Source organism: Jaculus jaculus, chromosome 10 (assembly GCF_020740685.1).
Source record: "Jaculus jaculus isolate mJacJac1 chromosome 10, mJacJac1.mat.Y.cur, whole genome shotgun sequence".
Lineage (NCBI taxonomy): Eukaryota > Metazoa > Chordata > Mammalia > Rodentia > Dipodidae > Jaculus > Jaculus jaculus.
This window is the reverse complement of record NC_059111.1, coordinates 65,560,120-65,586,795: the sequence shown is the minus strand read 5'-3', so window position 1 is coordinate 65,586,795 and position 26,676 is coordinate 65,560,120. Positions and strand designations below refer to the sequence as shown.

General features: G+C 42.4%; 1 protein-coding gene and 1 long non-coding RNA gene across 4 annotated transcripts in view; one reads left to right on the top strand and one right to left on the bottom strand.

Moving 5' to 3' along the window:
• Positions 1-4,605, bottom strand: part of LOC123464096 — a 45,445-nt gene extending 40,840 nt beyond the window's left edge. For all 3 annotated transcript variants that reach the window (XR_006639354.1, XR_006639353.1, XR_006639355.1), the window contains exon 1: positions 4,510-4,605. This is a non-coding gene — a long non-coding RNA (uncharacterized LOC123464096). The remainder of the gene's footprint in view (positions 1-4,509) is intronic.
• Positions 3,910-26,676, top strand: part of Slc25a13 (solute carrier family 25 member 13) — a 185,629-nt gene continuing 162,862 nt past the window's right edge. Inside the window, exon 1 of the mRNA XM_045160892.1 lies at positions 3,910-3,979. Within this exon, the coding sequence (XP_045016827.1) occupies positions 3,965-3,979 (15 nt within the window). The 5' untranslated portion in view covers positions 3,910-3,964. The remainder of the gene's footprint in view (positions 3,980-26,676) is intronic.

The window sequence follows — 26,676 nt, the reverse complement described above, 5'->3', positions numbered from 1 at the left end:
CTCAGGCTCACACTGTGTGCCTTGTAGTTCATGAGCTTTCCCCATGATTTGGCTTGGCTGCTTTCCCAGCCAGCAAGGTTGGCAGAATATGCTATAAAACACAGGTGGTTTGGGGACCTATATTAGTTTCCGACAGGATCTCATAACAAAATACCACAAACTAGGTGGCTTCAAATTACATTCATTCCTTCACATTTCTGGTGGATAGAAGGTCCAAAGGAAGGAACCCTCTGGATCGAGGAGAGTTCTTTCCTATGCACAGCTTGCAGAGTGGTGGCTGTCAGGTCTTTCATGCTCCCTGGCTTGGAGTTGCATCATTTTAACCTCTGCCTTTGCTGTGAACAACGGTTCACTCAGTATGTATCTGTCTTATAAGCATAGCAGTCATGTCAGGTTGAGGGCCATCTTAACTAGTTAAATCTTCAATTTCCAAATAAGGTCCCTGCCTGCATTTGGGGGTTAGGACTTTTGGAGGCACAGTTCAACCCATACCAGGGCCTCTTCAATCAAGAATTTAGTGCCTGTTACTTTTAAATGGCAAGGGGAATGGTGTTCTGGGGATAGTGAGGACACAAATATATGAGATGAGTCACTTTTTTTTTTGATGAGGAGGTCACTTAAGCCTACCAGGGTAAGACACTGAGGCCAAAGGCAAAGTGGCAGCCCATACTTCTTCTCAAGTAATGTCAGGTTATTTTATTGTTTGTAGATGAAGTAACAACCTCTGAGCATCTTTCACTTGCTTATTTTGAGGCTTGTGATACTTTTAACTTTGTAGAAATCTCATGTTTGGGGGAACAAAGAAATAAATTTAACTAACTGAACATTAATGGAAAATGTAAGTCGAAACACACTTTTGTAATTTATACCCATAATGTGGTATGTTTGCTGGGTTAAATGACAGTTAAGGTCCAAGTGCCTATCTGTACTTTTTTATATGGTAGAGACTACAGAAGTGACTAAGGAACTGGAGTTTAGCCATGTATGGTGGTGCATGCCTTTAATCCCAGCACTGAGAAAGCAGAGGTAGGAAGATTGCTGTGAGTTCGAGGCTAGCTTGAGACAACATAGTGAATTCCAGGTCAGCCTAGGATAGAGTGAAATCATACCTAGAAAAACAAACAAACAAACAAAAGAACTGGAAGTGGATGATAGATATTCTGAACTTTTGAGGGGCATGGAATTCTAAAATCCTAAATGCAATCCATTTCTTTTGTCAAGAAAGTTTCATTATATAACTGAGGTGGGCTTTGAACTCAATATACTTCTGCCTCCACCTTCTGAGAGGTGGAATGGGATTATAGGTATGTGTCACTATGCCTGGCAGAAAGTGTCTTCATGAAGTGGGAGACCAAGAGAGGTTCTAGACAAAAAAAAAAAAAAAAAAAAGCCGCCACACCAGGAAAGCTGAATCAGAGAGAGAGAGAGAGAGAAAGAGAGAGAGAGAGAGCGAGCAAGATGCTATGCTCACTGGCTCCAAGGATGGGAGAAATGCTGAATCCTCAAATCCCTTAGGCTTCTTTAACATAAGTACATGTTACATATGTAACTTATGCATAGATAGACACTTTGTCAAATGCCTTCATTTGTATACTGATGTCAAGTGTCTTTTGAGGTAGCCAGCCATATCACAGCTCTACATGCAGCATTTGATGACTCCCCACAAATGATATCTATATCCTATCTGCCTCTTTCTCTCCTTCTCTCTCAAATAAATAATTAAATTATTTAAAAAGAGCTGGAGAGGTGGCTTAGTGGTTAAGGTACCCATGTAAGCCTTGTGCACAAGGTGGCACATGCATCTCAAGTTCACTTGCAGTGGCTAGAGTCCCTGATATGCCCATTCTCTCTTTCACATACACTGTCTGCCTCTTTCTTTCTCCCTCTCTCTCTCAAATAAATAAAATTAAAAAAATACTATCTATATATTATCCTACACATTATTAGTTACTACTTTTTAATTTTTTTTTTTTTTTTGGTTTTTCTAGGTGGGGTCTCACTCTAGCCCAGGCTGACCTGGAATTTATTTATTATGTAGTCTCAGGATGGCCTTGAACTCACGGTGATCCTCCTACCTCCGCTTTCCAAGAGCTGGGATTAAAGGCATGTACCACCATGCTTGGCATCAATTACTACTTTTAATCCTACCCTATCTAAGCCATCTTGGTTGGATACCAGGCGTTTCATCTTAGCTTATCTTCCACACAGCCAGCAGGGTGTTAGCCTGCTTGAATGCTGCTATCACACAATACCTGAGACTAAGTAATTTGAAAGGAACAGAAATGTATTTGTATCAGTTCTAGTAGCTGAGAAGTTGAACATCAAGTTAGGGCCTAGTGTCTCTGTTTCCAAGATGGCTCCCTGAGCAGTGTGTCCTCCAGAGAGAGGAATGAATGCTCTGTCCCTATATGCCAAAAGGGCAGAAGACTGAGGAAAATCTTTCCTACAAGCCTCACTCTTTCTTGACAGGGTCTCCCTACATAATCCAAGTTGGCCTATACTGTATTTTCTTCTCCTCCCCACCTCCACTCCACCTCCCAGTTCTAGAAATACAGGCCTTGCAAGTCCTTTTAATAGTGGTATTAATCTACACATTAGAGTTCAACCCTTATTACCTGACATCTCTCAAAAGGCCTCACCTCCCAACAGTGTTGCATTGTTAATTTGTTTTTATCGTGAGTTTTGGGGATAGATCAGACCAGTGTGGAGGGAGCCACCTATATAGGAAACTTGGTCATGATGCTTACAGCATTAAAAACCCAATGTACATATTTTCACAGGACACCCAAGTTCCATAACGTAGAGTTTCATAACTTGGCCACTTCCTAAAATCCACTTTTGCTCCAGTGGGCTCACAGCTTAAATTACCATCTCTGTCCACGTTTTCTAGCAATTGCTTTTCTCACTCTAACCCAGAACTTACTCTGTATCCAAACTGGCCTTAAACTCACAGCAATCCTCCTACCTCAGCCTCCTGAGAACTGGGACTAAATGCATGTGCCACCATACTGGCTCCCCAGCAATTTCCGGGCCTCTTTTCTTTTGGACAAATTGCTAACTAGTCGCTGGACCTACACAGTCACTTTTCTACACTCAGTTCAGGAATCACTTCGGTATAAGTTTTCTCAGTCTGTGGTGTCCCAGGAACAACTCGTTATCTTACCAGGTTACACGCACGCTCACGTTGGTGTTGGCCTTCTCAGGAGCTCTTAGGATCTTTAAGGGATTAACCTCTTTTGTCCTAACACACAGGGCTGAAATTAAAGTTCCACGAAGATATGTTCGGATCCACAGTGGTACTTATGAGTTTATCAGATTAGACCTTAAAGGAGGCTTGCCAGCCCTGTCTGATCTCTCCGCTTCCACCAGTCAATGCTTTGGACCCATTACATGGCAGGGCAGAGGGGGGTCCCTTTGTAAACAAACAAGGACACCTCGGCCACCTGTGCCTTGGTGGGGTTCTCAACTTCTCCAGATCGTCGGCTAAATCTTTTCACGCAATAGCCTCTCTCACAGGCCCAGGGCCAGCCCCTGGCACCACGCACGCTGCACCTTCCCATCTTCCCCGACCGGGTCACCTATCCTTCAGGAAGCCCGCGGGCACTCCTTCCTCCACGGTCCCCGCCGCAGTGGGCGCCGCTGCTGGACAGCGCAGCCGGGGTCACGTGCGCCGCTCCCCACCCCCACCCGCAGCATCCCCTCGACCTGGGCCCTCCCCGGCCGCAGGGCAGAGGCCGTCGGGTCACGCGCGCCCCGGAGGCCCTGGCTGGGTCCAGCCAATGGGCTGGCGGCGCCCGCATGACCCGCGCCGGCGGGAGGGCGTGGGGAGGCAGGCCGGGCGCGCACGCCGCCGGCCGGATCGCCGCCCCCCCGCCGCAGCTCCGGGACGGGAAGTGAGCCGCAGGGGCCCCGAGTGCGAGCGAGCCGAGCGCGGGTCCGCAGCCGCCGGCACGCGGCCGAGAGCATGGCGGCCGCCAAGGTAAGCGTGGCGCGGAGAGCGCGGCGCGGGGCCCCGGCCGCTCCTCCCGGGCCGCACGTGCGCCGTGCGGGCCCCGGGGCCCGATCTCGCGGAGGAAACGTGGCCAGCTCGACACTCCACCCACTTGGCCCGGGAAGGCAGGCCGTGTCCCGCGGGGCCGAGCCCAGGCCGGCCGGCCGGCGAGGAGCGGCGCGTGGATGCGGCCAGGTGGCTCCTGCCGCGGGGGAGGCAGGGCCCAGGTCACCGGGCGCCCTCCGCCGCCTCAGCGCTCGCCGGCTGCTGGTTCCTTGGGCTGCTGCTTCGGGAGCCGGGGTGGCGGTGGGGGTGGGGTCCCAGCCCTGGGCTGAAGCCTGGTCGGGTTAATTTCCTAGGGTTCCGCCCTCCCCTGGCTGGGGAAGTCACCTTGACTTCCGTTTTGGAAACAGACCTTGCGACTTGGCCTGCGCGAGTGCAAGGCCAGCCCTGGACCCTTCCCCTCCCGTTTCTCCCATCCTTTCCCTCCCTCCTCGCATCTGACAACACTTACTAACCAGCTTCGAAGACTTTGAGAGGCTTCTTTTTTGGAAATGACAAAACAGATTGTCCCGGGCCCCTGTCACTCCTGTGAAGTTCTACTTAAAAGGAATTCTGTGTAATGTGAATCATTCACTAACCTAAGGAAAAGGCAACTCCGACAGCTTGACCTTTCCTCTCTCACCGCTGCTTGACACCTGGACACCATTTCGTTCTTTGGACTGCATTTCAACTTTTCTGGCAAAATACCATATTTAGTCCCAATCACTTGAATCTTTGGAATTTATTGCTTTTAATTATTTAAGTTCATGAAGGCAGCCCTTTAATCAAGCTTATAAAACTTCTTAGCTCATTTTAAGTGCAGTGAACTTAAATATACCTAACATTTCCAACATTTGTCCTTAATCAAAACTCTGTGATAACCCTTGAGAGGAAAACATGGCCAACACATCATATTCCTATTTATTCAAGCAAACTAATCACATTTGCAATGGAAATTGTAAGCAGACAAACATATTTGAATGCTGTTTGAGCCTCTCAGCTCCCCAAATCTTTAGGCTTCTTCGTGCTCCCATATAGGGTGGCTTCAGTGCCTTTCTCTTTCATAACTATTGGAGTTTCAGCCTCAGGAGTGTGCTCTGGGTGTGAATGTTCATATGTGAATGAGCACACTGTTGTGTGTGTGTGTGTGTATGAATATGTATTTATATAGAAGCTATATTAACTCTTGCAAACCAGTAGCCCTTAACCTTTATTTGAATTCACTTTGCATGAAGCTGTAGTACAAGGCTTGGTATGAATTAGTTCTCTTTAGTAAATAGGATCAAGTATCCATTCTTTGTTGTAATTTTTTTTTTGAGATAGGATCTCACTGTAGCCCAGGTTGGCCTGGAATTCACTATGTAGTCCCTGGCTGGCCTTGAACTCATGGTGATCCTTGTACTTCAGACTCTCAAGTGTTGGGATTAAAGATGCCACCATTCCTGGCAAGTATGCCATCATTTTTATACCTGCTGATGAAGTTAGTCACTTTATTTGGACATAAAGTCATTGAGGAACCTAAATAGAGGAATGTACTTAGAAATGCAGCATAAAACAACTAATATGAAGAGGACTTTGTGATACGGCAACAGGTCTCTAGCCACTGTACACAAACTCCACATATATGCACCAGCCTGTGCATCTGGCTTTCCTTGAATACTGGGGAATCAAACTCGGGTTCTTAGGTTTTGTAGGCACACAACTTAACCACTGAGCCATCTCCCCAGCCTCAGCCCCAGGTTGAGTTTTTAGTAAAATACCATATTCTATCAAGGGTAGTGGATACTTAGCAAAATAGTGAGAGTCAAGGGAAATAATGCATTCAGTTCATTTTTACCATTTGGGAACATGTGTTTTTGTTTTATCTAAAGTCACCCCTTTTTGCGAGTTCTGATGGCTGCTGTCATACATTCATGTATTTCCAATCCAGCAAGACATATCAAAATCAAGTCTGAATAGGTGAGAAAGCAAGGAGGAAGAGAGCAAGAGGAAGCCAGGACTGAGGTTGGTGGAAGGCTATGTGCTTGCTCTAGGTAACTGCATTTCCTAGCAGCCAGAGTTGATGAAATGGGTCAGTTGCTTAGGAGAGAGGTCTGTTTGTACTGCTCTCTGGGCTCAGTTTCCTTCTATGTCCTTTTCTGTGCTGTTAATGAATTGCATTCAGAACTACTGAGGACCACAGATACACATTTATGGTTTTTATAAGGCTGCTTATGATAGTCCTTCATCATAATTCAAGGACATTGTAGTAAATGTAGTACTACTGAAAGATTCCCAAATGACCCAATGGTAGTCTAACTTAGGGCAAAAAAAAATAAATGTCCTTTACTGAGTTGCTTTTAGGTACCATCCTACCACCCTTCTGGATTACTTCTGTTTGCTACTAGTCAGTTCTGGTCATCTTAAGTTTCTCTTTCTCTTTCTTTTTGCTTTTTTCCTTGGCATATTGTTACTCCATGTTGTCAGTTGAAAACAGAGCCATAAGCTTGAAAGTCTCATCTGGTAGGGTGGATATCCCTCTAAAGAGTTGGAGAACCGGCAAAGAAGAGATGTCCACCCCAATGGAGAGTTAAGGTACTGGACCATGAACCTCAGGACTCGAAAGTTTCAGGACAATTCCATATTTAACATACTACAATGAATTGTTTATATGTTTAAGAAGATTCCTTTTTTCTCCACAGATGTAGCCACACTGGCCATTTACAAACCTCATCTTAATTTTCTTGGTCTTTGTATTGATCAAATGTAATTAACAGTCATTCATTTCCTTCTTTAAATCTTTTAAATAGAAGACAGAATCTAGTCTTTGATCTGCTTTTTGATTTCTGCCATCAATTAACTAATTAACAGTGAGTTACTTTTTTATCATAAAATACAGATTTGAAACAGTATGTTTTTGAGATTGACTCAAAAAGCCTTCGTCTCTTATAGGGGTAGTTTTTATGTTTCTTTGTGAGATCTGCTTACATAATTTGTGTTCTTTTAAATAACTTCTGTAAATTACCGTGCATGTAGTAAATGTGAAAACATTTAAAGAAGTTACATTTTACACTGGTTCACCTCCAAAAATATGCATTCTTAAGACCCTTTTTGGTTGTGGTGGGCATTCTTTCTCTGTCACCAGTTAAACTTACAATTAAGGATGATGAATTTAAACTATATGTAATTTAGAAGTTAGAAAGTGCTGTCAGCCTTAAGAGGTGAGACAAATTCAGGTATACTTTGGTTAAATTAGCTTAGAACTCAAAGAAAGAAGTCTGGGACCAGTTAGAGTTTTAATCTGTGATCTTCTCAGTGTTGCAAATGGTACTAGACTGACAATATGCACATGAGCTGTGGTGCACACCTTTAATCCCAGCATTTGGGAGGCAGAAGTAGGAGGATTGTGGGAAGTTCGAGGCCACCTTGAGACTACATAGTGAATTACAGGTCAGCCTGAGCTAGAGTGAGACCTTACCTTGAAAAACCAAAAAAAAAAAAAAAAAGTTTTATTTTGGCCTTCAAGCAAACTAAAACCATTGTAGAGTCTAAATCCTAAGAGGGAATCAAGGCCTTACTATGGGCATTCCATGAATCTCAGGAAAGGAACCCATTTCTGTGAGTCTTAGGGCAGACTTCTAGAAGTGCTGTTATTCCGAGAAGGAATAAATAGGCCATAGGATAGATCCAGCCCCAGCACTTGCAAGCAGCAAATCAAGGGCAGGAAAATGAGAGTGCATGCTGTTTGGGTAATAGCAGTTGATTAAAAAAAAAAAATAGAGGTCTGAAGAGATGGCTTGCTGGTTAGACACTTGCCTGCAAAGCCTAATGACTCAGATTCAGTTCCCCAGCACCCACATAAAGCCAGATGTACAGAATGACGCATGTGTCTGGAGTTCATTTGCAGTGGCTAGAGGCTTTGGTGCACTCACATCCATCCATCCATTCATTTTCTCTCTCTCCTTGTAAATAAATAAATAAAATATTAAAAAGATAGAGAAAGTGGCTAACACTGAAAGAATGCTTGCTAGATACCAATTCCATTCCAATTTTATTTAATGCTTCTAACAACCTTCTGAGTTAGATATCTGTTCTACAGGTAAAGGTTCTGAAATACTAAACATGATGTGAGTACCCTAAGAGGGGCAAGTGAAGAAATTACAGATCTGGAACTCCACTTCTGCCATGCTGGCTCTATAGTGTATATTCTTGCCCTACCTCCCTTACTGATTTTATAGCAGTAGAGCACATGGTATATGGTATGAGTGTGAGGAAGTTAGGCATCCTTTTGGAAACTAGACTGTATATTTGAAGGATTGTTAATGAAGTGCTGTATGCTAGGTACCTCCCCAAGTGCTTTATAAATTATCATGAAGTTGGTGCATTGTGGTTATTTGTCCTCCATTTATAGGTGGGAAAAAAAAAATCTCAAGTTTAGTCATTTCTTGAGGTTATACTGCCAGTCAGTGATCCAGCCTGGATTTGAACCCTGCCTGTCTGTCTGCAGAACTGTAACTCTTAACTCTTGTCCAGTCCTACCTTCCCACCCAGGCTTTTACAAACTCCTTCGCAGCAGAAGAACACATGAGAATTTACAAGCCATCCATAGATGTGTACATTTCCCAAACACTCCCTGGTGACTTAGTAAAGCCTTCATTGCAATGTTTATCTGTGAGCTGTGTTTTTCTCTCTCTCCAGTCAGATCATAAGTCCCAGAGGAGAAGAAATTGTCATATATCGTTTTTGTAAACAGCTTCATTGATACATAATTCATACACCATAAAATTCACACATGTAAAGAGTATATACGGCTCCCTGGTATTGAGCAGATTCAGAGATGTGTGGCTGTCACCACTGCGTTCCTCTGTAAACATTTAAAGGTAATCTGCTACTAGGACTTGGGCTATCTCTCTGACCTCCATGTTTTTCTATATCTCACCCAATAAAACCTTCTTCTGAGGTTTGTCCGGCAGATACATATGACTAAGGTGTTTAAGGATATTCTTTTTTGTTGTTGTTGCTTTGTTTTGTTTATTTGTTTGAGAGCAATAGGGAGAGAAAGAGGCAGATAGAGAGAATGGGCACGCCAGATCCTCCAGCCACTGCAAATGAACTCCAGACACTTGCACCCCCTTGTGCATCTGGCTTATGTGGGTCCTGGGGGATCGAGCCTCGAACCTGGGTCCTTAGACTTCACAGGCAAGCGCTTAACCGCTAAGCCGTCTCTCCAGCCCCCTTAAGGTATTATTTATATGACACGTTTTCTCCCTGTTATGGTTTTTTAAAAAAAATCTGATAGCTATTTAGTCATGTCATAATAAAGTAGACCAATTTATTTTTGTACTTTTAGTACAAAAGGAAAGAGAGTTAATTTTGAGACAGGGTCACATGTAGCCCAGGCTGACTTTGAACCTCCTATGCAGCTGAAGATGACCTTAACTTCTGACCTTGCACCTACCATTCTGGAACTATAGGCATGTGCCACTATACCTGGCATAAAATGAGTTGTTTTTCTGTACGCATTATAATTATTAACAGAGAAAGTTTTTATGGTTCCGCTGAAGTCTGGGTCGCAGGGATTTTTACAATGGTTCAAGCTGAATGGGCCTTGGAATTTATGCAACACAAGATCCTTACTCTTCCCCTCCTATCTTGCCTTCCTTTACTAGCAGAAGAAATGAAGTCCCTGAAAAATATGTAATTTTGAATGCTCTTGAGTTGTGCACTACTCTTGGTCAGTGGTTCCCAGGCATCTGAATCATTCAGCCAGCTCTGCTAGTGGCAGGGTCTTACCCAAGAGCTTAGGATTCAACTAGAATCTGGTATGGCCCAATCCTCAGGACTTTTGAAAGTTTGGCTACCTCTGCTTTAAATTCTTTGCCTTCGGTGATCCTCTGCCAGCCCTGGAGATAAGACAGGAATGTGTTGAGATACACGGGACAAGTGACAAGTGTCTAGTGTTCTAACTCAGAGGATGATCGGGTAGATAGTCCTTCTCTTTGCTTTCTTGACAACAACTTTTTCTTGTCCCCTTGGTGCTCAGGCATTAAGGTTATACAGACTTGTAATTATTCTAGAATTCAGGCTTTATTACCAAAACCCATTTGAAGCACTTTAAAAAATATATTTATTTATTTTGGGGCTGGAAAGATGGCTTAGCAGTTAAGGCCTTTGCCTGCAAAGTCAAAGGATCCCGGTTCAACTCTCCAGGACCCACGTAAGCCAGGTGCACAAGGGGGCGAATGCATCTGGAGTTCATTTGCAGTGGCTGGAGGCCCTGCTGAGCTCATTCCCTCCCTCCCTTTCTTAATAAGTAAATAAAATTTTAAAAATATATATTTATTTATTTTTGTTTGCAAACAGCGAGAGATACAGAGAAAAGAGACAGACAGAATGAGTGCACCAGGGCCTCTAGCCATTGCAAGAGAACTCCAGATGCATCTGGATTTTTGTGGGTACTGGGGAATTCAACTCTAGTCATTAGGTTCTACAGGCAAGCACCTTAACCACTGATCTCTCTCTCCACTCCTGGAAACACTTTTTGTTTTTTGCAAAGTGTCAGTAGTTTTCTGTGGTCAGAATAAATGCTGGAAGAGGGGCACATGGGGAGCAAATCCTGTCTTGTAAACCATTTTCTGGCACTGGGTCCAGTCTGTGTGGTACCCAACCTCCCTAACTTTGGGCCCACAGCTTTATAAGTACTGGTCTGAAAACAGTACTAGAGGTGGAAGGTGGATGGGGAAAGCTGGAAAGCAATGAGTAGTTTTAGAAAATTAGGGTAAAGGCCTTGTTTTTGGACATTGAGTTCTGTTAGATGATTGTTAGAGGAGTGATGACGTTATCCCAGTGCTGCCTCTTGACCTTTTGTGGCTAAACTCTGCTTATGATAAGTCTTTACTGGAGCCATTTCTTCGTGGGGTATGCCTTACAGAACTATTGCCTCATCAGCACTGAGATTCTTGTGTCCCTGGTTGTTTTAGGGTGGATCTTGGAACAGAGGAATGGTTCTTCGGGAATGGAGAGTAGGCTCTTTTATTTATTTATTTATTTTTGAGGCAAGCCCAACAAACTGGCCTTTTTTTATTTAAATTTTTTATGAGAGAGAGAGAGAGTGAGAAAGAGAATTTGGTATGCCAGGGTCTCTAGCCACTGTAATAGAACTTCTGACTTGTGCCCCACCTTGTGCGCATGTGCAACCTTGCACGTTTCACCCTGAGTGTCTGACTTATATGGGGTCTGGGTAGTTGAGTATGGGTCCTTAGGTTTTGCAGACAAGCACCATAACCGCTAAGCCATCTCTTCAGCCCGAACAGGCTGTTTTAGTAGTGTGATTCCCTAAGCAAAGTACTTAATAGCAGCAGCAGACCTGTGCTGAGGGTTGGTCCAACTGGACTGTGGTCTCAGAATTCTGCTAACTCAGAATTATTTCTAGTGGCTGGCTTGTAGAGCATGATCCAATGGCCAGCCTGCTGTTTTGAAATGTTTAACAGTGTTCCCATTTGCCTCTTCCTTTGGATATCTGCTGTGCAGTTTCATGAATTAAGAGAAGGCATGGATGTTTCCTCTTGACATTTGCTGCTGGCAGCATAGTGCAGTTGACAGTACTGAAATCTCTTTGCAATTCAACCTAAATAAACCACTCTATTTAATGACTGTTGTTAAGTTGGTAGCTTTGTCTTGATTTGTACATGTAGTCACAGTTCACACAAGCTACCCAGGAGAACTTGATACCAGAGTAAGATATTTCATGACACACTGTTTAGAAGTTTGTAGTACAATTGGTAAGAAAATTATATGCGTCTGATTTGAGCAGACTTTTGTAGTTCAAGGTGCATGTGTAGTATGTTTTCTGTATTAGACTTGGTGCTTGTTCACTGTACTGGTCATGATTGTGAGTAGAGCTCCAGAGAACATGGCTGTCCAGTGAACACTGCTTTGCTTTCTAATGGGTTGAGGCTGCTGGAGTGTCCTGTCCCCATAGTCTCTGTGTAGTGAAAGAACCCTGGAACAGAAAGTAGGAGAAACTGATAACTAGCCTACTTCTGCCACTGATGTTGAGAATTTGTTACCTTACCTTGTTCCTGGGTGCCCGATACCATCTTATGAAAAATAGGAACTACTGGTGACATGTGTGATAATCACATGAAATAGAGTATGTGAAAGCATTTTGAGAATCACAAAGATTAATAGGAAAGTCAAAGGATGTCTGTTAAGTCTTTGGGATATTGCACTTAGCTTCAAACTACAGGGCAGGTATTTGACCTGTACCACACACACATGCACTTTGCTGAGACTCACATTCCACTAAACAGTCCCCATGGTAGCTGGAGCATGACTGCTTTGGTAGCACATCCTGCACATGGCCTGCCTGGGGAGTGTGCCATGGGAAGCTTCTGTCTAGTGGCCAGCAATACTGGCTGTTCTTGGGAGCTTTCTTTTTGATTTTTTGAGGAAAGGTCTTGCTCTAACTCAGGCTGACCAGGATGGAATTCACTGTGTAGTCTCAGGGTAGCCTCAAATTCACGGTGATCCTCCTACATCTGCCTACTGAGTGCAGGGATTAAAGGCATGCATGTACCCATGGACGCTTGTTAGAGAGGCAGTATGGCCTCATCTCACACCTGTGGCGTTAGCATATGCCTTTATCCAGACCTCCAGAAGATCCTAGCCTTTTGAAGTTTGGACAGCATACTCTTGGACCTTTTGTTAACCATGTCACTAAAGGCCATTCCTAGATAAGGATAAGGGTACAGAAATTTTGGATTCATTTTGAGTTAGCCTAACCTTTTGCAGAATTGAATACGTAGTGTCAAAATCCTGTAGAAATTTTAGGGTCCTTAGGTTTTCATTCTGAGTCTCTGTTGGCACCCAGACCACTGCTGGTCTCCATTTTGGAGCACATCTCTGAATGATTTCTTAAGTGTACATATGAGGGTTGTGCTTTTCTCTATTTCTTTGCAATTAATCCATACTTAAGATATTAGGAGTCTTACACTTTTTAAATTTAAATTTATTTTTGTGTTTTTTGGAGGGGTCTTGCTGTAGCCCAGGTTTACCTGGAATTCACTGTGTAGTCTCAAGCTAGCCTCAAACTCACAGCCATCCTCTTACTTCTGCTTGCCTCCCAAGTGCTGGGATCAAAGGTATGTACCACTGTGCCTGGTAGATCCTAGGATTCTTGAAATCACTTTCTGCTTTCTGTTTTTTATTTTTATCTTTGCTGTTCTCTTATAATGGTCACCAGTGACCTCAGCTCTAAGCTGTTCTCATTTCTGGCCTCATGTGGCCATGTATCTCCTTTTGTGGCCCTCCAGACATCAGTGGTCAGGATGAGCCTTCTCTGCATGTCCTCTTTCCTCTCTTTCTCCCTTATTCTCCTGGGTGTGCCTCTCTCCACATTTTTCAGCTCTTTATGGAAGGCTACTGCACGCCCTTCTGGGCTCTGCCCTTCTCCTTCCATGAGCTCTTTATGCCATACAAAGACTCATGGTATGTGCCCCTCTTCAGCCTGGTAGTACTGTTAAGCCTCAGCCTGGGTTTTCACATGTTTGCTGCAAATCTCAATTTGTTTATCTCAGGTATTTCAAACCTGGAACTGAGCCTTCCTTACTTTCTGTCTGCAGCCCATGGAGGCTACCTGCCAGCATTTGGGTGTGGGAAAGCCATAGGTCTGCTAAACTGTCCTCCCTCCCTGGAGCACCTGTCTCTTATCTTCTCCATTTAAATTCAGATCCTTAGTACTTCTTAGCTGGACCCTAACCACTCACCATGGCTTTCACACTACTCTCCTTATCTGTGGTTTCTCTCATTCCATTTCATCCAGAACACCCAAAGCAGTCTCCTGAGATTGGTTCTTTTGCCATGAAAGTAACAGCACTGGGTTCATAAGCCCACTCTGCGCTCTTGTGTAGGTCGGAGGACAACTTTTGAGTTCGCTTTGATATTCCACCTCATGTGAGGCAGCATTTCTCTGGTTCTCTGCTGTTTTTTTTTTTTTTTTCCTGAGGTGAGGTCTCCCTTTAGCCCAAATTTACTATGCAGTCTAAGGGTGGCCTTGAACTCTCAAATTTATGGTGATCCTGCCAAGTGCTGGGATTAAACATGTGTGCCACGGTTTGCTGTTGTTCTTTTATTTTTTTCTAACTTTTAAAAACTATATTATTTATTTATGAGAGAGAGAGAGAGAGAGCGGGGGGGGGTATATGAGTATATCAGGGCCTCTAGCCACTGTAAACAAACTCCAGATGCATGCACCACCATGTGTATGTGGTTTACATGGGTTCTGGGGAGTGGAACTAGGTCTTTAAGCTTTGTAGGTAAGTGCCTTAACTGCTAAATTTCTATAGATTAATGGGTACAGAGTTTGTGTCTGAGATGATGAAATGCTGCTAGTGGTGATACAACATTTGAATGTCCTTAATGACATTGAGCAGCATATTTAAAAATGTTAAATTTTGGCCGGTCATAGTGGTGGATGCCTTTAATCCCAGCACTCAGGAGGCAGAGGTAGGAGGATTGCTGTGAGTTCGAGGCCACCCTGAGACTACATAGTGAATTCCAGGTCAGCCTGGAGTAGAGTGATACTCTACCTCAAAAAACAACAACAAAAAAAGGTAAACTTTGAGCTGGAAAGATGGCTTAGTGATTAAGGCACTTGCCTGCAAAGTCAAAGGACCCAGGTTTGATTCCCCAGGACCTGTGTAAGCCAAAGGTAGCTCATGTGTCTGGAGTTCATTTGTAGCAGTTGAAGGTCCTGGCAAACCCATCTTTCTCTCTGTCTTTCTCCATCTATCGATCTCTCTCTCTCAAATAAATAAAATAAAAATAAAAAAATGGTAAATTTTATGTAATATGCTATTTAACCAATAAAAGCAAATCAGTTGGAAATGAATTGTAACACATTGGATTTAAAAAAAATTTCATCAATTACTGATTGATTACTATTTCCCCTCAAAGGGAATAAAATTGAGATGGAGGGCAGAGAGGTGAAGATTTTTTATTTTACTGTTATTATATATGTATTTTTAGCCAAACAATGCCACCTTATAACAGATAAAATTAGAAAATGAGAAAAAGATCATTTTGCAATTTGCAGGTAATAATTGATTCAAGTAAGATGCTAAAACTCCGTGGTAAAAGATTGTTGGAATTTCCATTGTCTCTAAGTATTGCCTCATAAATGAGTTACTTCTTACAAGAGGGACAAAGAACCTTCACAATGGGGAAATATAGTTCAACCAAAGTAGTCACAGGTATGTGGGACAAACTAGCATTTTGTACCTACTGATTATGACAGTGGGAAGTGTACAAGAAGCACTTAAGAAAATTCTTGTAGAAAGTCTTTAACTTTATTCTAGTCATGAAGAAACAGTCAGCTAATCTAAAAAGTGAATGTCCATTCTATAAGACCTCTGGCCTGATTTAAAAAAAATGACAATGCTATTGATGAAAAAGGGTGAAAGAGAAACTCCCAAAGAGATGTAATGACCAAATGCGGTTCTTAAATCTGGATACAAAATAAGTGAATTAGTGACAGAACCAGTTAGCCCAGTGGAGCACCTGTGTACTAAATGATACTGTATTTACTTGTTAGTAGTTGCATAAGCACATGCCAAAGACTGGGTGGCTTAACCTGCAGGAATTAATTTTTGCAATTCTGGAGGCTCAAAGTCTGGGATGAAGATCCCAGCAAGGTTGGTTTCTCCAGTGGCCCTTTTCCTTGACTTGTTAGCTGGCTGGCTGTCTCCTCCATATTCGTGAGAGTTCCATCTGTGTATATCCGATTACTTACTTCCCAGTTGTTATGAGGAGACCAGATTAGGGGCCTCTTAATAAGCCTCGTTAAAGGCCTTTCTCCATATATAATAACTTCTATTTATGAGATGCTTTGGTTAGGACTTTAACATGAATTTTGGGAGAACACAGTTAAGCATATAATAAATACTGATTCATATTCTAATTGTGTTGGGTGAGATAATGATGTTGAGGTTATAAAAGAGAATAGTTCTTGCTATTTTTTTTTTTCTGTTAACTACCACATTTTGAGCTCCTCTGAACAGGGACCATCTATTGACTAGGCATTCCTCAAAGTACAGATTGCACAGTATTTAGGCACATTATTCATTGAGTTGTTCATTGATTTCACATGCCAACCTATGGCAGAGTAAGTTCAGGCAAAGGATTTTCTGCCTCATGTTTTCTGTTTGTTAGATACTTTTCTTTTTCTAAATAAGCCATTTATTTACCAAGTCCCTTTAATCTCCTATCAAAAATAATGAATGTTTTGGAAATACTTGGCAATTGTGCACAAGTGATCTCCAAGTGAAAGCATGATGGCAAGTCAGCTGCTAAGAACACCTAAGGTGGATGAATTTCTTGTGACACACAATGGCTTCTTCAAAAGAAAGTGCCTTGAGAAAAACTCCCTTTGGATGGTGAGAGCTAAGGCACTACAGGGCACAATTCTCAGCAAGCAAATGAGTCCAGTACAGCGTTTGAGAGCAGGGTCCCAAGAGTACACTGGGCTGTCAGGTGACTTGAAAGAAGATTGGTGCCATCAGGATTCTTATTTGGTGGCTGTGGCCACTGGCATGAATTTCATTCAAGACTCAGTTTTGTTTCTACTTGGCGTTGACTTTGAATTGTAGTAATCCATTTCATTTTTTATTGCCTTTCATCTCAGTCCAGAAGTAAAAGTTCAGGCCTGAGTCCTCTCAAGGGTAGTTCACGGAGATAGTCATGTCCACCAGCAGCTCGAGTAGAGTCTGATGGTGACCTCTGTTCGATTTTTCTACTGGGTTGTTTGCCTTTCCTATTGATTGGTTCTCAGTAGACTTCAAAATCAAGACCTTGTCCCTTTGTCCTGCTTGATGTTTTACTGGTTCATATTCATTTTCTATTTCACAGTCTTTTCACTTACATTCCTGGGTATTATGTTGTTCAGAACTACCCTCATCACCATAGTATTACATACAGAACTCCCCAGGGCCCCCCAGGGCCCACTAAAGCCAGATGCACAAGATGGCACATGCATCTGGAGTTCATTTAAAGTGGCTGGAGGCATAGCATGCCCATTCCCTCTTTATCTGCCTCTCTGTCTCTCATTCTCTCTCTCTTTCTCTCAAAAATAAATAAATAAAATATTTTTTAAAAGGACATTATAGCTGTTCCTTTCACTGGTATTTTTAAAGAATTTTTTCTATCTCACTTTCCTACCTTCCCCTCTGTCATTCACTTTTAATTGTTTAAACCTGGGAGTTTGCCAGCGCTTGCAGATGCCACATCAGCAGCAGTGTGACTGGCCTTTGGGTGTAGTTGGCTAGCTGAAAGTGTTAAGGGTAAGCTCAGAATTGCCCCTTTCCCAGGTATCTCATTGTTGCTGTCAACCTGTGGAAGGATTCTCTTACTGCAAAGCAGGCAGCACTGGATTTCATCTCAGTGTGCATCTTCACGGAATCCTTATTCTCTTCTCTTTTAAATGATGAAACACAAAGGTGATATTACTGGTTAAAGATAGATTCAGGATTTAAATATCCCACTGCAAAGCTCATAAAATAGACGGAGTAGTACTCAACAAGTCAGGAGAATCTGGTTGAAGAATGTAGAAAATCTCTCCAGTGGAGGGATTTGACTCTTGAAAGAACAGCATTTAAAAAAGAAACTTCTCATTTATTCTCACGTATGGTCATTTAATGTACCCTTATTTGATTATCTAGCCAGTTGTAATCATTAGTTTATGACCAGTATTTTATATTTTATTCCTCTATTGCATATTCTTCAAAGCAAACATGAGATGTCATACCGTCATATTTATGACTATTTTACCAGTGTATCACAAATAAGATTTTCTTTCTGCTTTTTCTCTTTTCTCTTTCTTTCTCTTTGTTCTCTTTCCTCCCTCCCTCCCTTCCTCTCTTCTTCCTTTCCTTTCTTTTTATTTATTTATTTATTTTGAGAGCGACAGGGTGGGGGATGGGGTGGGTGCAACAGGGCCTCCAGCCACTGTGAATGAACTCCAGATGCATGTACCACCTTGTACATTTGGCTTATGTGGGTACTGGGGAATTGAGCCTTGAACTGGGGTCCTTAGGCTTCACAATCAAGTGCTTAACTGCTAAGCCATCCCTCCAGCCCTCTTTATTTTTTATTTATTTATTTATTTTTTTGAGGTAGGGTCTGCCTCTAGCCCAGGCTGACCTGGAATTCACTCTGTATTCTCAAGGTGGCCTCAGACTCACAGTGATCCTTCTGCCTCTGCCTCCCAAGTGCTGGGATTAAAGGTGTGTGCCACCACACCCAGCTCCATAGAATAATTTTAAGCCTCTTACTTTCTAGTTGAGAGACTACTTGGAATGAGCTATCTATCTTCATACCCAGCCTTTCTTATTTCTTTCCTTCTTTCTTCTTCTTGTTTCTTGTGCTGGGGATTGAACCCAGGAAAAGGTACATGTGTACATTACCATGATCCATTTTTGTGGTGACAGGGCGTGAACCCAGGTTCCTATTAATGCTAAACAAAACACTTTTATCAACTGAGCTACATTTTTTTTTTTTTTTTCTTTTTCGAGCTAGGGTCTCAGTCTAGCCCAGGCTGACCTGGAATTCACTATGGTGTCTCAGGGTAGCCTCGAATTCACAGTGATCCTCCTACCTCTGCCTCCCAAGTGCTGGGATTAAAGGTGTGCACCACCACCCCCAGCTGAGCTACATGTTTTAAACATGCTTAAAACATTATAATAATTCTTCAGTAAATACCTATTCTTTATGAATTTCACCTGTGTTTATGTGTTTCAGTCTTTTTTTTTTTTTTTTTTTTTTTGAAGTAGGGTCTCACTTTAGCCCAGGCTGACATGGAATTCACTGTTTCGTCTCAGGGTGGCCTCAAACTCATGGTGATCCTCCTACCTCTGCCTCCCAAGTGTTGGGATTAAAGGCGTGTGCCACCACACCTAGCTCACTCTGTGTTTTAATTCTCAGGTAAGTAAGCCCCACACCTTATGGTTATGGGATATGTCTTGGATGTGAGTTCTCTCTCTCCCTTGCTGGCTTTATTTATTTGAAAGACAAGGTAACTTTGTAGTACAAGCTATTTCTTTGTATGCATACTTGCTGTGTGACTTGAGCAACTTACTGCACCCATCTGTACCTCAACATCCTCATCTGTCAAAGGGGCATAGTTGTACTACTTTGCTGGAGTGAGTTGTTAGGAGGGTCAACAGCAAAACTTAGAACAGAGCCTGAGGCATAGTAAGCTTTGTAGAAGTATTAGCTGTGGACTTGAAGTCAGGAAAGTTACTTGGTGTCCTGTCAAAAGTTCTTGGGCTGTGGGCGAAGGTGGAGGAGGGAGGCTTAGACGGCAGGTTGCAGTCACTGGGAGGGGCTCCTGACTGCAGAGCCCTCCTTTCCTTCTTTTTCTTTTCTCTGGAATCTTGACTATTCTTCTTTTAGGTGAGGTACATGCCTAGCAGAATTTTGAAAAGGTAGTATGTTATGTAGTGCAAGCAACATTATTATTGTCTTTTCAGTTCTGGGTTTTTTCCCCCTCTGTATTTTATTAAGTTAGCTATTCTCTCTCAGAAGCCATTTTAACTTTTATGGCATTATCTGGGCTCCAGTAACTTGAGATCCCCTAAGTAGAGCCTTTCAGCATCTTATAAATATGTCATATACTTTTTATATTCCTTTGTTCCCCACCAGGAACATGCATTCCCCTCTTCAGAATAGCACAATCAGTTTTTATTCACTTAAGGAGCAGTAGTAATTTGACACTTGCTAATATGTAACAAATTATATTGGGAGGGGTAATTACAATTGCAGCTGGTTTCTAATTATGCTGTAATCTTGATGCTTAGAAAAAATTGAGACATAGTTCAGCATATAATACTGGAAAGTAATATTCTGCATTAGGCAGGTATGCCTTCCACTGAACTCAGGCATTTCTAAATCTTAACACCAAATCAAAGGGACTTAAATTTCACTTACACTGTTGTCTGATAGGAGTCATCAGGAGAGCTTAGAACTCTTCCTTGTCAAACTCTGGGAACATCTCCAGGTATTGTAATTAGCATCAAAGTGACCTGGTTCTGGGGTCCTTTCTGATTCTATGATTTCAGGTACTCATTTAAGACTCAAATACCTCAGCTTCCTCCTCTGAAAACTGTTTGCTTTAGTGACTCATCACCTTAAAGTGTTCAGGAGATGCTTAAAGGAGATCTGAGGTAAAGTGCTGTTGAGCTATAGGCCTGACATAGAATTAAGGACCTAGTAAAAGTTACCTGGTTGTAGATATAATCAGTAATAAATGATCCAACTCTATGATTTCAATTCTGCCTCCACTGTGTCTTGTGATAATGTGTCATCATCATATGCCATGTGCCAACCACTCATTGCTCAGTCTGCTTCCTCTTGGATCAGTCTCTGTTTCACTGGGCGTTGCCACCTCAATACCTGGCAGTAGGCCTGGAATGCTGCAGCCTCTCACAGGTGATAGTGTTGCATAAGTGAACAAGCAGAGAGGATCACCAGTTACCACAGTGACTGGCACCTGGGGTGGGATAGATTTTTTACCCCCCTGGGGGTATTTGGAAATATCCTGAGACTTTTTTCTTTTTGGTTGCTCCAGCCTGGTGAGGAGTCACTTGTTACTGGTATCTAGTGGGTGGAGATTAAGAATGCTATTTGACATTGTAACAGAGAATGGGCACTAGATCTTATAGTCAATGTTGAGAAACCTGATATAAGGCAATCAGACCCCCTGAGCTGTGACTCTGTGGCAAAGGTATGGACCCGGGACTGATCTATCTGTATTTTGCCTGTAGAGCTCTTGGTGGCAATGGAAGTGAGTTCCACTGGTTCTGTGTTGGAGTGAAAACCCATGTTAGCAAACCTGCCTCTCTTAACCTAGGAGTCAGCACTCAGTCCCGGGCTTCCCTTGCAGGCAGGACACGAGCCAGTGACCCAGGCTCTACATGGAAGATGCTCACACTGAGATTTTGATTAGGAAGAGGGTGACATGAGGAAGCAGGAGGATGAGAGGTTTTCATGTCATGAGCTTATTTAGCCACCTTGGCCTACTGCCCGTGTGAGTCTGATTCTTACCGAGCCATTGTGGGTAGTGTGTGGCAATGCTGGTAGCTCCTTGGCCTTAGCATATTCTCTAGCTTTCCTGATGAGACAGTTGTCATGTCACAGGATCTCATGTAGCCCAAATGGGCCTTGAACTATGTTCCCAAGTTTGACCTTAAACTTCTGAGTCTCCTCCTAGGATTATAGGCATGCACAATCATACCCAGTTTTATGTGGTGCTGGAAATCAAACCCAAGGCTTCATGCATGATAAGTAAACACTGTCAACTGAGTTACATCCCTAGCCTTCCCATAGTGTGTTAATAAGCTTCTTTTCTCCCTACCTCCAAGTTCTAAATGCAGTGCGTGTTGGACCTCCTCACTTTTCATATCTGGGAGGAGCAATGTGACAGTGTCTTGTTAACTTGCTTTGTTTTATTTCAGATTAGCTAATATTAATCATTGCCAGCATTATCAACTGGAAATGTATAAGGTACTTTTCCGACATTCTAATTGGCTGCTAGGAACTTTTGATAAAGTAGATTTTTCTTAGCATTTTGCACATTTTCTAAATGAGTAATCTAAAACTCAAATATTAGTGGACTTGCCCAAGGTCATGAAGTGTGGCTGGAACCCAAGTTTTTCTTCTAAAGCTGCTGCTGTCTGCTTATGTCAGTGTGGGTGTGCAACTCCTAGTGTCTGATAGGTAGTTAAGAGTGCAAACAGAAAAATGTGTATTTTAGAAAGGATACATAGTGTTACTTACCAGTTTCTTACTCTCGGGGTCATTTGCTGGGATGTTAGCTTCAGCTTCATGACAGTAGTAGTAGAATTACAATCTAATGTGGGCAAAGCTTTTTGAGCATAACAGAACCCACAGGTACAGCACTGCCATTGCTTTCTAAGCTGTTAGACTCTACTCCTTAGTATCAGAAATCATGATGGTTTTAGAGTTGTTTAATGTTTGTCAGCAATAGAGCAGAGTTACAGCCAACATACATCAAAACTCACTGAATTGTTCTGATAAACATCTCCAACACCCCTGAAATGACCTGCCCCTGTAATTACCCAGCAGGTTCACATTTGTGGTGTCTGATGCTTTATAAGTCAACTGTTGAGTGATATGAACTTTGAGGGCTGGTTGCCGAGAAATGTGGTTTGAAGAATGCTTAACACAACAGTCTGTCAGTATGGCAGTTTATATTTCAATACCTTTTTGCATAATTACTATTCTCCCAATTATTTGAGCTCAGGGAACTAACAAAAGGGGTGTGTGACTCAGTGGCTCAGTAACAAATGATTTTCTTGAGTTTGATGAGATACCTCTTTCTTCCCTCCAGCTAACAGTAACTGTGGTTTTAGGGCATTCCAGACTTTGTTTCGCAATAACTGATTGTATCAGTCAAGGTTCACTTAAGAAGAACACTCTAGTTGAGGAAGATTTATTACACAGTATTAAATAGCTTACAGAACTTGGTAAGGTGAAGAAGCAGGCTTGAGGCCGAGTTCTCAGGAATAACTTCCAGGGCTCATAGCCAACAGGCCACCAAAGGAGCAGTCAGGCTGTCTCCTGCTAAGTGGAGGGTGTTTCAGTTTGCAAGTGATGTGGGAGCCAGGACAGTGCCACAGGGAAACTAGACACTTCCACCAATGGTATTTGTTAGCGGAATCAGCAGAAGTGTGACCCTGTACCTTCCGAATTGTTGCCTTGCAAATCTCACCCCATTTTATCTGATTGCTACTTCCTCAACCACAAGGGAGTCTGGGAAAGGTAGTTTTATCTCTACCCTGCAGTACAGGAACATGGAGGAGGAGCGAAGGTCCCAGCTGCTGAGTTGTTGGGTCACACCCAGCAGCACCTCCTCTTGGGATTCAGGTCTTTCTATATGCATGGTTCTGTAGAAACAAGTCTACTGCAGTTCTTCATTTTTATTGTCACCACACACTTTCTCAAACATATACATATCATATGGTGGCCTGCTTTTGATGAGTGGTACTTCTGGTTTTCATATCTAAGGTAAATAAGCATGACACAGAATTTTCTGAACAAGCCAGTTCTCATCTTGACTTACAGACTTTTGAAGTTTGGAAAAGGGGTTGGAGAGACATTGCTGAAGAGGAGCTGTGTTGTTCAGTTGGTGTCAGCAACATCTTGGCTCCAAGTCAGTGACTATGTGCCTGTCCACTTGATCTTGTGGAAAGCTTTCAAGGTGCCCTGCATGAGGTATTTTTTTCATTGATGTGATAAATTACCTGACCTAAGCTACGCAAGGGAGGCAGGATTTATCTTGGTTTGCAGTTTAAAGGTTATATAGGCCATCATGGTAGTGAAGTTATGGAAGCAGGAGCCACTCATGCCTGTGGTGGTGACATCTGAGCAGACCAAGAAAGAAACACAAGACAAATAGGAAGGGGGGCCAGGATATAAATCTCAAGGCCTATTTCCAGTGACCACTTTCTCCAGCAAGTTCCCACCATCCAAAATAGTGCCACCGGAAGAGCACCAAGAGCTCAAATACATAAGCTGGTGTGGGACATTTTCTATTTAAACCATAATTATTCATTCCAGAAATTCTAGATCCAGGGCCCTTTGGCATAGCTTGGCTCTTAGATGACCTAAAACTCTTCAAGTGATGGAGAGCTCAAGTACTAAACCATGTTGTCAAACTGGACATTATCTGAAGCCCCATTCCCAGATAGGTCTAGACTGGACCTTGACAGTTTCCATTTGTAAGGTTCCTAGTTGTTACTTATGCTCGTGGTCCAGGCACTGTACTTTGAGAACCACTGATCTGAAAGGAGCTACCTATTTTACGGCAAATCTCTGATATTTCACTCATCTAGAAGACTTCTCAGTCATCCGTTAAGGAGCAGGGACTGGGATGATCTGAAGGGTAAGACCTCTGCAGGGAGATCTGTGGTTCACATCTGCAGAGCTTTCCAGTGTCAGATAAAAAGTGCCCCACTTTTCTTTGCAGTTGATTCTTCAAAGGAGTTACCTTATTTTATATACAATTTCTTTTTTCTTCTTCTTGTCTCTCCCCCACACTCCAAGACATGATCTCCTGTATATCCCAAGTAGCCATCAGACTTTCTGTGTAGCCATGGCTAACCTTAAATTCCTGATCTGTCTTTCCTTTCCTTTTCCAAATGCTAGGATTACAGGTATGCATCACCAGGCCTGGTCTTGTAGAATGTTATGTTCTTCACTTGGCTTTACGTGCCCTCTGTTAGACCTAACAGATGCTTTGAGTGCACAGTTCTGTGCTGCTGCAAGTTGTTACACTAATGAGCCTGTGACTGTGGCTTGATTCAAGGGTAAACAAGCAACTTAAAAAGTATTCTTAAATGTAGGGATCTTTATACTAGCAAGCCCCTACCTTTGGTTACTGTCCCTTTGGTACAGTATTTGGTGTTACCTTTGGTAAGTATCGAGAGTGAATTTGTCTTGAGAGATCTTTTTGCTGTTTCCCTCCTGTGTGCACCACCACGCCCGGCCTACCCTCCTCCCCCCCTTTTTTTAAAAAAAAAAATCCATGGGGCTGGAGAGATGGCTTAACAGTTAAAGTGTTTGCCTGTGAAGCCAAAGGACCAAGGTTTGACTCCATAGAACTCATATAAGGCAGGTGCACGTGGTGTGTTCATCTGGGGTTCATTTCCAGTGTCTGGAAGCCCTAGTGTGCCCATTTTTTATCTCTATCTCTCTCTAACAAAACAACAACAACAGAAAAAGTGTTTTCTTGGGCTGGAGAGATGGCTTAGCAGTTAAGGTGCTTGCCTGCAAACCCTAAGGACCCAGGTTCGACTCCCCAGGACCCACATAAGCCAGATGCACAAGGGGCACACACATCTGGAGTTCATTTTCAGTGGCAGAGGCCCTGGTGCTCTCATTCTCTCTTTCTACCTGCCTATTTATGTCTATCTTTCTCTCTCAAATAAATAAAAATAAAATAATTAAAAAAAAACAATTATTGAAGTGTTGTTGGCTGTCTCACTTTTAAAAACTTTCTTTTAAAAATATTTTATTTATTTATTTATTTAATTTATTTAGAGTGAATGGATGCACCAGGGCCTTTAGCCACTGAAAAGAAATGTCAGACCCATATGCCACCTTGTGCATCTGGCTTATGTGGGTCCTGGGGTGTCGAACCTGGGTCCTTTGGCTTTACAGGCAAGCACCTTAACTGCTAAGCCATCTTTCCAGCCCCCTTAAAAATTTTCTAAACCTAGCATGTTTATACTTTGTAAATGTTATTGATGACCTAGTGTTTATCTTGTCAAAAGGCATTATATATTTCTTGGTTCTCAAATTTTGCCACCGTGGAACATGGATTCATGGAATTGACCTGAAATTTCCATTCCAAAGTTAAGTAACAGTTGACAATTCCCAGAATATGGAAGAAACATTAATGCAGACTTTTTCCTTTGGTTACTGGCTCTGTGTGTCTTTTTGTCTTAAGTTTGGAATTGTAAATGCTATCTAAGTATAAAATCCCCTTTTGTGTGAATTTAACTACCATCAGCAAAGAGGTCTTTTTCTTTGTATTGATTTATTTCTTATGTCTAAGGGTAATTACTTAGGACAAAGTAAACATCTTGTTTTAAGGTTAAGTCTCTACTGCAGTCTATTCTATAAATGCAAATAGCAAAAAATAAGATAATTGTAAGAAGAAGAATAATGAAAGTCAGGTAGCTAAATGAGAAGAATTATAGTTGTAGCATAGGCGGTAGAGGTCGAAATGGAAATTCTGAATAACCACATGGCTTGACCATGTTGACCATAGGTAGAATTAGTACCCAAACAAGGCCCAGAAGGCTAGAAGAAACAGAATTTGATCCTTCCTGTACCATAGTTATCTATGCCTGGGAACTGGTACAGACGTGAGTAGGTTTGTGGCAGCCTTCATAGTAATAATGAACCACTTACTACCTGTATGACTTGGAGTTTGTTGTTAGGAGACAGCATTTTGTAGGACAGGGGTAGAGAGGGTGATGGGTTACCATGGCCTCATGTTTGTTCAGGTTCTGAAGTCTCTGTGGGCCCTCAGTTCCATTCTTCTGTCTCTTACTTTCTCCCTTGGAAGTTATGAAGCAGGTTACTCATCACTGTGATTTTCTTTTTTCTTTTTTTTAAGGTGTGAGCATGGGAGACTATAGAGAGTTTTAGATAATAATACAAACAATGTTAGACACCATTTGCTGAGTGCTTTAAATGGATAGCCTTGTTGGTACTCCATACTTTCTAGCTATCCAGGACTTCCCACTTTTTATCAGTGAGGAAAGTTAGACTGAGTGGTCAGAGGGTATATAGTTCACCCATCCAGTTGGTTTAACTCACACTCCATTTAAGGAGGGTTGGAAACTAAAGCTGTATTCTTTGTTTATTTGAGAAAATGTCTTACTAGCCCAGATACTCCTGTCTCAGCCACCCACATGCTGAGATTCCAGATATTTGCTACCATAACAGGCAAACCACATTCTCTTTTTTATTGAACTAGATTTTAGATTTTATTTTTTTATTATTTATTTGTAAGTAGAGAGAGAGGCAAAGAAAGAGGGAGAAAGTGGGTACACCAGGACCTCCAGCCGCTACCAGTAAGC